At 57.0% G+C, this 12,161-nt stretch overlaps 5 protein-coding genes across 5 annotated transcripts; 2 read left to right on the forward strand and 3 right to left on the reverse strand.

Moving 5' to 3' along the window:
* Window positions 1-793: 793 nt before the first annotated feature.
* On the reverse strand, window positions 794-1,378 carry CkaCkLH20_02545 (ribosome biogenesis regulatory protein; the record flags this gene model as incomplete). The annotated part of the gene is made up of 1 exon (XM_038885264.1): window positions 794-1,378. One exon carries the CDS (start codon window positions 1,376-1,378, stop codon window positions 794-796), a length of 585 nt encoding a protein of 194 aa, XP_038749195.1.
* Window positions 1,379-1,875: 497 nt separating this feature from the next.
* Window positions 1,876-3,387, forward strand: CkaCkLH20_02546 (mitochondrial ribosomal protein; the record flags this gene model as incomplete). Its single annotated transcript, XM_038885265.1, has 2 exons — window positions 1,876-2,545; window positions 2,600-3,387. 2 exons carry the CDS (start codon window positions 1,876-1,878, stop codon window positions 3,385-3,387), a joined length of 1,458 nt encoding a protein of 485 aa, XP_038749196.1.
* Window positions 3,388-3,801: 414 nt separating this feature from the next.
* Window positions 3,802-6,469, reverse strand: CkaCkLH20_02547 (DNA replication licensing factor MCM7; the record flags this gene model as incomplete). The annotated part of the gene is made up of 5 exons (XM_038885266.1): window positions 3,802-3,867; window positions 3,930-5,877; window positions 5,927-6,051; window positions 6,108-6,352; window positions 6,421-6,469. The coding sequence occupies 5 exons, from the start codon at window positions 6,467-6,469 to the stop codon at window positions 3,802-3,804; spliced, it is 2,433 nt and encodes an 810-aa protein (XP_038749197.1).
* Window positions 6,470-7,093: 624 nt separating this feature from the next.
* Window positions 7,094-10,785, forward strand: CkaCkLH20_02548 (peroxisome biosynthesis protein; the record flags this gene model as incomplete). The annotated part of the gene is made up of 2 exons (XM_038885267.1): window positions 7,094-7,210; window positions 7,264-10,785. The coding sequence occupies 2 exons, from the start codon at window positions 7,094-7,096 to the stop codon at window positions 10,783-10,785; spliced, it is 3,639 nt and encodes a 1,212-aa protein (XP_038749198.1).
* Window positions 10,786-10,943: 158 nt separating this feature from the next.
* Window positions 10,944-11,435, reverse strand: CkaCkLH20_02549 (uncharacterized protein; the record flags this gene model as incomplete). The annotated part of the gene is made up of 1 exon (XM_038885268.1): window positions 10,944-11,435. The coding sequence occupies one exon, from the start codon at window positions 11,433-11,435 to the stop codon at window positions 10,944-10,946; it is 492 nt and encodes a 163-aa protein (XP_038749199.1).
* Between the last annotated feature and the right edge of the window lie 726 nt (window positions 11,436-12,161).

Raw genomic sequence — 12,161 nt, forward strand, 5'->3', positions numbered from 1 at the left:
GCCCGAGCGCCGGCGGCATTCACATCATTGCTACACCAGTGACGACGACATTACGCCGTTAACGACTTTCGTTTTCTCTTTCGAGCGCTTCCGACCTATGGATCATTCAAAAGCAGTTCCGCGCTGGCGGTCACGCCTCACTGACGGACTGCCTGGAGAGACCGGGTCTCGCTTCGTTTGCGACACAGCATCGTGCTATTTGGTATACCCCAGGGCATCGAATCGTATCACAAAAGCCGTTGATTTTACTCCTTCAGGAAACTGTCCGTTGGTCGATTTTTTGCATCAACGAGCAGAGTCCTCGCGTCCGGGCTGCCACATGGAGCAGTTGCGCTATTGGCAGCCCAGACTTGGGTACCTAATTTTCTTCTTTGCGCTCTTGTGAGGTGCTACGAATCTAGCGATGTTTGGTCTTTGGTAGCATAGCAGGCAGGGGTGAGCGAGGAGCATCCACGAATGCTGGTTAAAGGGGATATGGACACAGCTCACGATAAATATGAGGAAGGGGACGGTGGGATCTGTGTACAGTATGACGAGTTTTGTATGTAACAAGGGGACGACGAGTGCGGCGAGCGAAGTCCGCAGTGGAAATGAAAACCACCCATTCACAACCAAAATTCAAAATCGATGTTGTCAGAGCCACAAGTGCGGCCCCTGAAGCCGTTCCATTCCTTTTGAGAATCCGACGCCCAAGCATAGAGACTGGATATGTATAACCACCGTAAAAAAAACGCCGTACCATGCCGAACCTGAAGCATTACACAACCTGGGTCTCGATCCGATCCACTCCGCTCTACCGCTTGCCACCCGCCTCGCGCTGGTTCTTCCTCATCTTCCTCTCGTTGCGCTTGATCCTCTCCTTTCTTTCCCTGCGCTTGTCGCCCTGGATCGTCGTCCCCTCGGCGCGGTTCATCTCCTTGACGGGGTCGACCTCCGTCACCCAGTCGTCCTCGCCCTTCTTGTTCATGCCCTTGTATCCCCACTTGCGCTTCCACTCCTTGGTGTCCTCGTCGAAGACCAGGTTCTTGCGCTGCTCGCGCGTCTTGGGCTTGATGCCGCGCTTGGCCGCGAACCGCTCCCACTTGGTCGGCTCCTTGGCCTTGGGGACCGGCTTCTCGCGCGGCAGCTCCGTCGAGGGCTCCGGGAGCGTCAGGAGGACGCCGTCGGAGCTGCTCTGCAGCGGGCAGGTCGTCAGGAGCTGGTTGATGAGGGCCTGGGCGCCGTCGCGCGCCGTCGCGGCCAGGGACTCCTCGATCGCGGACTTGTCGAGCTCGAGGGGGTTGGGGTCGTTGGCCAGCAGCAGGCCGAGGTCGAAGTTGTACGGCGTGGGCTTGTTGACTGCCACGGGCAGCTTGGGGCGCGAAATCGGAAGCGCCATTGCGTGTGAAGATATCTCGCGAGTTCGTGGTTTTGTTTATGAAAGGTTTGTGTTGTGGCGGCGGCTCGAACCGTTGTAAGTGTAGAGAGTTGGTGGTCGGCTTACAGCAGTATCGCAACGGGCCCAGCAGGTGGGATATCCAGAACTTTTTTTTCTGCTGGAAATTTTGGCGGCGCCCGATAAGCATTCGGATCAACTACCCCCGCAACGCCGGTTAGCCGCACGGCCAATCAGAATCCCAATTGGCTAAGCTGGCCTGCATGGCAGATGGCAGGGGGCGTGTGTCTAACATTTTGAGAATTAAGAAGTTTTTGGAGCTCGGGACAGACATATCGCACGACGACGACCTACCCAAGGGCGACTCGACGAGCTGCCTCGGACGGAACAAACCCAAACGTCCTAATCCGAATGGCCTCATAACACACGACACATCGACATCAAAATCCAGCAGACGCAACCCCGGGCCCGCCCCCCTCCCGCCGACCACCGAAGACACAATGGCCTCCGCCAACTGCGCGCGGTGCCTCACGAGGCCCACGACGGCCGCCGTCCCCCGGATATCGCAACGCATCGTCCCCGTCATCACCTCCTACGCCCCCCTCGCCGCCGTCACGGCCTTCCCGTCCGGCACCGCACCGTTCTCGACCTCCCCCGCCCACGCCGTCAACAGCGCCCCCGCCCGCAGGGTGCAGTACTGGGGAAAGCACATCCGTCGCGGCAAGATCAACCAGAACGCGAAGAAGAAGCGGGACGGCCCCCGCGTGAGGAAGCCCGCGCCGGGAGAGCGTAAGGCGTTCCGCAAGCGCATCACGCTGAGCAACAACAATGCGCTCCTCGTCGAGGGCCTGCAGCCCGTCGCCGGCGAGACGCTGGCCTCGGAGGCGGCCAAGGGAACCATGGTCGGCCTGCCGGACAAGCTCGTCGACCAGCTCCGCGCCCTCGAGGCGTTCAAGACGACGCAGTGCTGGAGCCTCTTCAGGAAACCGCACATGCTCGTGAGGGAGGAGACGGTGAAGCTCGCGAAGAGGCTCGACGGCGCCGTCAAGGAGAGGCAGACGTTGAGGATGATTCTGACGGGTGACAAGATCGCGGGTAAGAGCATGTTGCTGTTGCAGGCCATGACTCACTCTCTGTTGAACAACTGGGTTGTCATCAACATTCCCGAAGGTATGCGTACTCGATCTATATGAGTATCAAAGACACCACTAACAAATTCTCCAGCCCAGGATCTCACCAACGCCAACACCGACTACTCCCCCATCCCCAAGTCCAACCCCCTCCAGTTCACCCAGCCGACCTATTGCTTCGATCTCCTCCAGCACATCCTCAAGGCCAACGGCAACGTCCTGAAGCAGCACAAGGTCACCAAGAAGTACCCCGAGCTCCTTCACGTCCCCGAGGACGGCACCCTCTACGACATCGCCAACTCGGCCAAGGAGCCCGACTTCGCCTGGGCCGCCTTCCAGGCCCTCTGGTCCGAGCTGACCACCAACCCCGGCGGCCCCCCCGTCCTCCTCACCCTCGACGGCCTCGCCCACATCATGCGCATCTCCGCCTACCGCAGCCCCTCCTTCGAGCTCGTCCACGCCCACGACCTCGCCCTCGTCCGCCTCTTCGTCGACGCCCTCAGCGGCAAGACCCCGCTCGCCAACGGCGGCGCCGTCATCGCCGCCACCAGCCGCAGCAACGCGCCCCGCTGCCCCTCCATGGAGCTCGCCCTCGCGCAGACCGCCGCCGCCGCCGCCGACCTGCACGTCCCCACCCCGGACCCCTACAAGAAGGGCTACGACGACCGCGTCCACGAGGCCGTCCGCAACGTCGAGACGTTCGACGTCAAGGGCGTCACCCGCGAGGACGCCCGCGCCGTGATGGAGTACTGGGCCGCCAGCGGTATGCTGCGCGCGCGCGTCGACGCGGGTACCGTTTCGGAGAAGTGGACTCTTGCCGGTGGTGGTATCCTGGGTGAGCTGGAGCGGGCGAGCTTGCTCAACTCGCGTGTCTTGCAGTAGAGGAGGAGACTGAGGGGGTCGGGTGTGGAGGAAGTGTATGCATGTACTAGTGTACCAAGATGTCGGCATTTAGAAGGGGTTTAAAAAAAGAACACCTTTTGTACTATACTACTACAATGATCCAAAGTCATGGGAATTTCCAATCTACGTGGCGGGCATCGATGCTGTGAATACGTCACTCGAGGTCTTCAGGGCACTGAGTCTGACGGTTTTGGAAGTTCATTATCTGCTTCGTCAGATCGGTCGAGAGAAGTCTACTGCTACACCACTGCTCACTCCATCTGTCAACACACCCTTGATAACCCAACAACGCCAATGCCTGAGGCTTTCTTTTCGTAAAGCCGTATATGGAGAATAACATTTCTTTTCAAGAACACACTACGCAACCCCGACAAACCTATCCTCCAACTACACCTATTCGCGGTCTGCGTTGGAGGTGATGAAGACGAGCCTCGTACCGTTGCCGGCCGTTTGCCAGACCTGTTTGATACTTGGTTAGCCACTGCTCCAGACGAATTGTGAATTAATGATGGAAGACTTACATCAAGCTCGTTGTACTCCTCCAGGGCAGCCAGCCACTGGTCCTCGGTGAAGCCCTTGGCGATGACACGCTCCTTGACCTTGCGGAGGGAGAGCTCGACGCCGAGCTCCTCGTCCTCGTCCTCGGCGTCGTCGGCGCGGCAGGCACCGCTGTCGGCGAGGGTCTTGACGAGGTTGTAGATCCTGCTGCTGGCGTTGAGGCGCGTGCGCCCGGAGTTGCTCTGCTCGGCGACCAGGCTCTCCTTGGAGGCCTCGATGAGGCGGAGGGCCTCGTCGACGTCGTCGTGGGTGACCTCGTTGCTGAAGCGCAGACGGGCGAGGGCCTGGGCGAGACGGACGATGCCGAGGAGGGTACGGGCGGTGGTGTGGGAGAACTGCTCGCCCTTCTTCTCGGCGCGGCGCTGCTGCTCGCGGATGCGGACGTACGTCTTGGTGAGGTACTCGGAGACGGCGGCGGGGACGGTGGGGCGGTATGTGCGGGCCTGGGCGACGTAGGAGCGGACCTCGTGCGGTGAGAAGACGACGGAGTCGGTGCCGATGTCCGGGTGGCGCTTGTGCATGTGAACGTAGGTGACGTGCTTGGCGAGCTGAGCGTCGGTCTCGCGGCTGGGGGTATCGAGGAGGAGGAACATGATGTCGAAACGGGAGAGAAGGGCGGCGGGGAGGTTGATGTTCTCAACCGGGGAGATGCGGGGGTTGTAGCGGCCGTAGATAGGGTTAGCGGCGGCGAGGATGGAGGTACGGGCGTTGAGGGTGGTGGAGATTCCGGCCTTGGAGATGGAGATGGTCTGCTGTTCCATGACCTCGTGGATAGCTGTGCGGTCGTTGTCGTCCATCTTGTCGAATTCATCGATACAGCAGATACCATTGTCGGCAAGGACGAGGGCGCCTCCTTCGAGGACCATTTCGTCGGTGACAGGGTCACGCATAACGGCAGCGGTCAGACCAACACCACTGGAACCACGTCCGGAAGTGTAAACGCCACGAGGAGCGACCTTCGAGATATACTTGAGCAGCTGGGACTTGGCCACACCAGGGTCACCCATAAGGCAAACGTTGATGTCACCACGAATCTTCATGCCGTCACCGACCTGCTTGTGAACACCACCAATGAGAAGGAGGAGGAGGGCCTTCTTGACGTCGAGGTGACCGTAAATCTCAGGCGCAATAGACTTGGCGAGGAGCTCGTAGACTTGACCGGATTGTCTGTACTGGTCGATGCGGCGAACCAGACTGGGGTCGACAATCATCTCAGAGTAAGCCTTCTTGTGCTGAACGATGTAGTGCGCCTCAAGGTAGGTGTCTGTCAGGAGACCGGCCTTCATGGCCTTGAAACCCGTGTAAGGAGTAGGGAGGAAGATGCCGGAGATGTCGACAACGTCGCCGGGGTTGATCTTGCGCACTGACGTGCCGTAGCAAAGGATAGTCAAAGTGCGAGGAATCTGACCGATGGGAACCTGCTCAGCAAGCTCCTGTACCTTAACCTCCTGGAACGGCAAGAACTTGGAAGCTCTTGAAGAGGGGTGGAGCTGGCCCTTGGCCTGATTCCTCTTGCAATCTTCGGATGGGCATGCGCTCAAGGGGCCGTAAGACTTGTCGTTGACAGGCTGGAAAATTTCGCAACCGCATCGATCGCAAGTGTAGGCACTGACTTGCACGACAGGCTTGACGTCCGAAACTCTCGTGGCAATGGCGCGCACAGTGATCAAGTGACCAAGCTTGTCGCCGTTGACTTGACGCACAGCATAGGCCTTGACTGGGTGGGAGGGGGTGTCGGATCGAGGCTTGAAGACGAGAGTGTACCGCCGAGTGAGTTCAGCAGGAAACTTGTCCTCCGCAATAGTGGGGTCAGGAACTTGGCCGTCAACTACCTCAGTAGCTGCCCGCTCGATAGCCTCGTTCCTCCTTTGTCTTCGCTCCATGAGCACGTCTAGAACATCGTCCTGGAAGCTGTTCATCGTCAGCTATGAACCTATGAGGACGTTGCGGTCAGGCATACTTGACACCCTCACTAGGCTTAGGCATGAGCTTGTCCACAGCTCTTGACATCAATTCCACGTAGTGCTTGGTGTTGATCTCAATGGACTCGACCAACTTGAGCTCGTCGCCAAGTTGTGATTCAAACTGTAGGCCAAATCAGTCCACCTGGAAACGACGACGAAGACATCCGGGAAACGCACAGTCGCGAGGTCGTCCAAGTCGATCATAACCTCGTTAGTTTTACGGTCTGCCAACTCCTGCAGCATTTCCTTGTATTTGGGTCCTGGTGCGCTCTTGGCCTGACGGCGAGTCTGGCGGGTATCATCATCCTCCATCAACTCATCGTCGCTGAAGTCATTCTCGTCTATCGTGATGTTGCCCAGAGCGTGTGCGATCGTTTGTTCGGGCGACGCCTTGAACTCTGAAAGGAAGGATTCGAAGGCGGCTTGACGTCAACTAGTTAGCATCATGTTGCCAAAGCGGTGTCAAGCTGGATTGACAGTGCTCGCTCACTTTGTTGCGCCTCATACGCTACCGGCGCCTTGAACTGACGAAGCGCCATCGTGACAGTATTTGCGGGGGTCAGAGGTAGATGTCTCTCGAAGCTCGATGACCTATTCTGGCCGGCGCAGCTGTAGTGATGAATGGGGTATAATTCGTTCTTGCGACAGGCAGCGGGGAGGTGTCGGGCTCGGTTCTGCTGCTATCGGATTGAAGTTTGGCACCGGGTGGGGGGCTGGGAACAGAATTGATGAAAATGATCAATGCGCCAGGGGGAGGCATTGGCCGGGCAAGACGCGGTATTACGCGCCTTTTCGCGACACAAGCGTGTCAAGGACAAGGTACATGTTAATTGATTTTACCTAGCCACATGTGGCACAGATAACACCAATATCCGCCCCGGTCCAACGAACTGGACACGCTCGGGAAAGCTACGTATCGTTCCCTGCAGCTACCCCGTGTTCGGACCCAATGGGGGTGGAGGTCCCTTCCATGCCGGGAATGCCTCGGCGTCGGCACATGCCCATTGACAGTCTCGGTTCATCTCCATCTTCAGCTCCAACAGCTCCATTCCCGATTACCCGCGCCGCAGCCAAGCACGCTTTGCGAATACTTCTTGCTCTTTGCTTAGAGCGTGCCATTCTTTTGTCTCTTCTCATGGACTGCTGATCACTCAATTGTTGCCATGGCTCCTAAGCGGAATGCGCAATCGACTCCGGCGGAGATCTCTCTCGCCCACCTCAAGAACTGCTTGGTCAACCTCCCCGCATCTTTGGTGTCGCTCCTAGTCAATGTCAACACCGTAAGTGATGTCGCTCTTCGACGGAGGGGATCAAACTGACTTGTCCGAAACAGCCTGCGCAGAATGTCGTCGTCGAGCTCACTTACCGACCCTCCCCCGCGAGCGCCTCCGGGTCCGGCGCACCACAACAGAAGTCTGTGTTTGTTGGTTGGACAGGCATGCCGAGTAAGCGCAAGGTCGCACCAGCTGTCGGAAGAGATGGCATCAACGGCGGCAGGAGTGGTGGTCGCGACCAAGAAGTGCCCCAGGTCGAGATTGACGCGACACTCGCCAACACGCTTGGACTATCGGACGGACAGAAGATCACAGCATCTATACACGTCGATCCTCCCGTCGCGCATACTATCAACATCGAACCCCTCACTCCGGAAGACTGGGAAATGATTGAGCTTCATGCGGCCTTCCTCGAGATTAACCTCCAACACCAAGTCCGCGCCTTGCCGAACCCGAACTTCCTCTCGAGCTCCGGGACGATAGTCCAACCGCACGCCTTGACGTTACACCTGTCACCAACTTCGACAGCTAACATCAAGGTCGTCTCTTTCGAGCCCGCGCCGGCCACCGATGTACCATTTGTTAAAATGTCCCCTGACGCCGAAGTCATTGTCGCGCCGAAAACCCGTGCCAAGGCGGCGCATTCCCTAGGAGAAAACCGCAGCGTGGCCAGCACCTCAAAGTCTAAAAGGAGTGGCGCGAGCACCGTCCGTAGGCGAAGTGCCCGTGAAGAGCGCAAGCCTGCCTTGTGTCTCAGAGGTGTCGACCAAACAGCATGCAGAGAATGGTTCGATGAAGACATTACCGATCACGACTTCAGCGTGTGGGTAGATCGCGACATTCTCTACACCAAGGATTTTAGAGGAGTCAACTATGTATCAGTCAATATTTTACGCCCGACCCCGCAACCGAGCACCAATCCTCAAAAACCGCAGCAAGACGCCGAGGCAGCATCGGGCGCTTCGAAAGTTGCAAGTAAGGTCATTGCCCACTTGCGCGCTTGGGATGATCCTCCCGACAGCAAGACGATCGCACTTTCGTCACCCCTGTGCGCGACGTTGGGCTTCACTGCCGCCGTTGGTGGCATTGTCAAGATCGAGCCTGCACCTCAGCAATGGCCGCTCGATGCTGTCCAAAAGTTGATCATTCACCCCTTTGCTGTGTCTCAGAAGTCGACGGAGGGTCTGAAGTTTGGCGGAGAGTCAAAGGCCGGGAAAGAAGAAGCTTCAAAGCAATTCAAGCATATGTACGGATCTCGCAAAGATGCTTCGTCCCTTCTCAGTGGTCCTCTGACGGACGGGTCGGTACTTGGCCTTTACGAGGGTTTGGAGGCTCCCCAGGGATGGGAAGGAGGCGTCGTCAAATTCGATCCGACTGCCATGAACAGCGATCCACTAAGATCATCAACAAAGTGGGTGCTGGGTCTGAGCGACAGAATCACTATTGAGTTTCGAGACCCGGTCCCTCGTCCGCCGTGGATGAACGACGACGGTGCAGCAGAGCTCCAGCCCTCCTATGATGGCCAACTTGTGGGTATCGATAAATTACTGCAAGACCTCCGAAGTCACCTCTCCCACCTTTCGTCAACACTTCTTACTGGCGCTCTGGGCTCTGGCAAGACGGCCGTGGCCAAGTCTTTAGCTCATGAGCTTGGCAAAGACCTCCTGTTCCATACTACCTACTTTCCGTGTCGAAAACTTGTCAATGACGAGACAAGAGTTTCCACGATTAAAGACACTCTGAATCAGGTGTTTATGTCGGCAAGCTGGGGCGCCAGACTGGGAGGTAAGGCGCTTGTGGTTCTGGACGACTTGGACAAGTTGTGCCCTGTGGAAACTGAACTGCAGGTCGGCAATGATAACGGAAGAAGCCGTCAAGTCAGTGAAATAATTGGCTCCATTGTTCGCCAATACTGCAACACAGAGAGCGGAGTGGTTCTTCTGGCAACAGCGGAAGGCAAAGATTCTTTGAATAATGTCATAATTGGGGGCCACGTTGTCCGCGAGATTATCGACTTGAAGGCCCCGAACAAGGAAGCCAGGAGGAAGGTAATGGAGTCTATTGTGAGGCAAGACGCGGTTTCCCCGGAGGACCTTCCACAAAAGTCTCATGATGGGAGCCGGCCACCGACCGCCGATGGCAGTGCCGCAGGTGAAGACAGCGCATGGATGGATGCCGCCAGCCAAGGCAGCCGAGAACAACGAAATGGCACAACAGGAGGCTTTGTTTTGGATCACGACCTGGACTTCCTCGACATCGCTGGTCTCACAGATGGATACATGCCCGGGGACATCAGCCTGCTCGTCGCGAGAGCTCGCAATGAGGCAATCATTAGATCGGTTAGCGAGGAGAACGATGGAGGGGCAGTCAACTTGGGAAGGGTGGACTTCGACAGCGCCCTCAAGGGCTTCACACCAGCTTCCCTTCGGAACGTCTCGCTGCAGAGCTCGACTACGACTTTCAGCTCCATCGGAGGTCTGACAGAAACTCGGCAAGTTCTCTTGGAAACATTGCAATACCCGACCAAGTACGCCCCTATCTTCGAACAATGCCCACTCCGGCTGCGGTCTGGTCTTTTGCTCTATGGCTACCCTGGATGTGGAAAGACGCTTCTCGCAAGTGCCGTCGCAGGAGAGTGTGGCCTTAACTTCATCAGTGTCAAGGGACCCGAAATTCTCAATAAGTACATCGGTGCGTCGGAAAAGAGCGTTCGCGACCTGTTTGAGCGCGCGTCGGCTGCCAAACCTTGTGTGCTGTTCTTCGATGAGTTCGACTCCATCGCGCCGAAGCGTGGACATGATTCTACGGGTGTGACGGACCGTGTTGTCAACCAACTTCTGACACAGATGGACGGTGCGGAAGGTCTTTCTGGAGTATATGTCCTCGCAGCAACGTCTCGGCCCGACTTGATCGATCCCGCTCTTCTCCGTCCCGGTCGTTTGGACAAGTCTCTGCTTTGCGACATGCCGACACTGGAAGATCGTGTGGACATCCTCAAGTCACTTTCCAGCAAGGTCAAGCTTAGCGAAGAACTTACCGAGTCCGACGAAGCTTGGACCGAGATTGCGCGGCGGACGGAAGGGTTCTCTGGAGCTGATCTGCAGGCTCTCGTGTCCAACTCTCAGCTGGAGGCGATCCATGATGTGCTGGGCAATGTCGGCCACACTCCGGCAACCAATGGCAAGGTCAATGGCAAATCGTCCTCCCAAGGCTCAATCCCCAGCTTTGTACAATTTCGCTACGGGGAAGACGCCGCACCGACGACTAAGGCGGTCAGTCGGTCGGCCGAGCTGGTGGAAAACAACGCAATCTTGGCCAAGTTGGAAAGCATTAAACAAGCCCGTAAGAGGGTTAAGCATGCTCAACGTCCCGATGGCGAGGCGAAGCCGGTTAACGACAAGGAGGTTGTGGTGAAGTTGGAACACCTGATGAAGGCGCTGGATAGCACCAGATCTAGTATCAGTACGCAGGAACGCGCGAGACTGGGCAGGATTTACAGAGAGTTCGTCGTTGGGCGAAGTGGTGAAATGAGGGATGGTCAAGGAAGCATGGAAATTGGTGGGCGAAGCAGTCTCATGTGAGGGCTTCATTAAATCCCGAGTCTCACGACGGGCGCTTCAGTCTCAAATGTGGCGCCCTGAATATGAATCTATTCATGCCATATAATGTCTGCTGTCTACAGAACTATATATTTCTTCTCGCCTAAAGGCTTCCCTCTTCATCGACCATCTCTCATTTATCATTGCTTTCCCGACAAAATTCTCTTGTGGAAGTCTTCCCAGTGCGCATCACACTGACCCTTAACGACGCTGGCCAGGAACTTTGAGCAGTTGATCTCAACCACCTCAACGAGCTCGCACCCACCGCCGCTCGCGTCCCGGACGGTCCATCGCGTCTCCAGCACGACACTTAGCGGGCAGCTGGTGCGCACGAAGCTGCCGTCCTTGGTGAAGGTGAAGTCGTAGTCGCTGACGGCATCCCTGTCCCAGACGCCCTTGGGCAGCAACGTCGGCACGCTGTCAGTGACCGAGTAACACTGGGTTTCCGCGATCGGCTCGACGTCCTTGGGGATCGTCGGCGGGATCTGGGGGCTGCGCTTGGTGTAGTCTTTCATGTTGGGGTCGCACTTGATGTGGTGCTCCGCGTCGTGGAGGAGCGCTATGGCGTCCTCCTTGGACATTCCCGACGGGACCGGGGTGACGTGGGTGAGAGTTACTGTGGTGTTGAGCATTTTGTTTGCTTTTGTCGGTGTATGTTTGTTTCAAAGCAGCGCTGTTGGTAGTTCGCGGTTGTATGTCCAAAAATTGTGTGTTGATATCCAAAACAATGAAAGGTGATTGAGTGAGCTTGCTGACAACAAACAGCCGCCAAGAAACGTAGGTCCACGACTTCACTTAAATACAAATCCGTCGCAAACAAAGAAAACGTAAAATGTGAAGTTTACTCGGCCCGCCTCGCATTTACGAATTAGAGGCCGCCTGCTCTGCGCGAATCAAGTTGCATGTGACACACTCAACGTATCAGACGACTCCTGGCCCACGGACCCGAATACGCGAGGGAGTGTGGATTGTTTTTTTCTTGGTGATGTTTCTCTTCCACAACCTTGAAGGCATTGAATTGGAGAAACATTTCGTTCTCCCCCGCATTGTCGTGGGTCGGGCCCATACGTGAGCAAGGCGGGAATGCACAAGTACGTTCTTCGAGAAGCACCACCAGACGACCTCCGCTGCCGGAAGCCAGCCCCAGCGCCTCCCCGCAGGTTGGGGGAAAGTTTATTCTAACATCACTTCGGCGTGGAATCTCCGCGGTTGCAGTATGATGGAAGTGAGTGTCTTGGGGGCAAGAACGCTTACGTAGCCGGAAGGGGGCGACGTCATGTTTCGTTTGCATCGGCTGAGGTCGTCGGCGGAGCAGCAGCCTGCGCCGCTTGGTCCCACCGAGTCGAGAGAGGCCCCGA

This window comes from Colletotrichum karsti (genome assembly GCF_011947395.1).
Source record: "Colletotrichum karsti strain CkLH20 chromosome Unknown Scaffold6, whole genome shotgun sequence".
Taxonomy (NCBI): Eukaryota; Fungi; Ascomycota; class Sordariomycetes; order Glomerellales; family Glomerellaceae; genus Colletotrichum; species Colletotrichum karsti.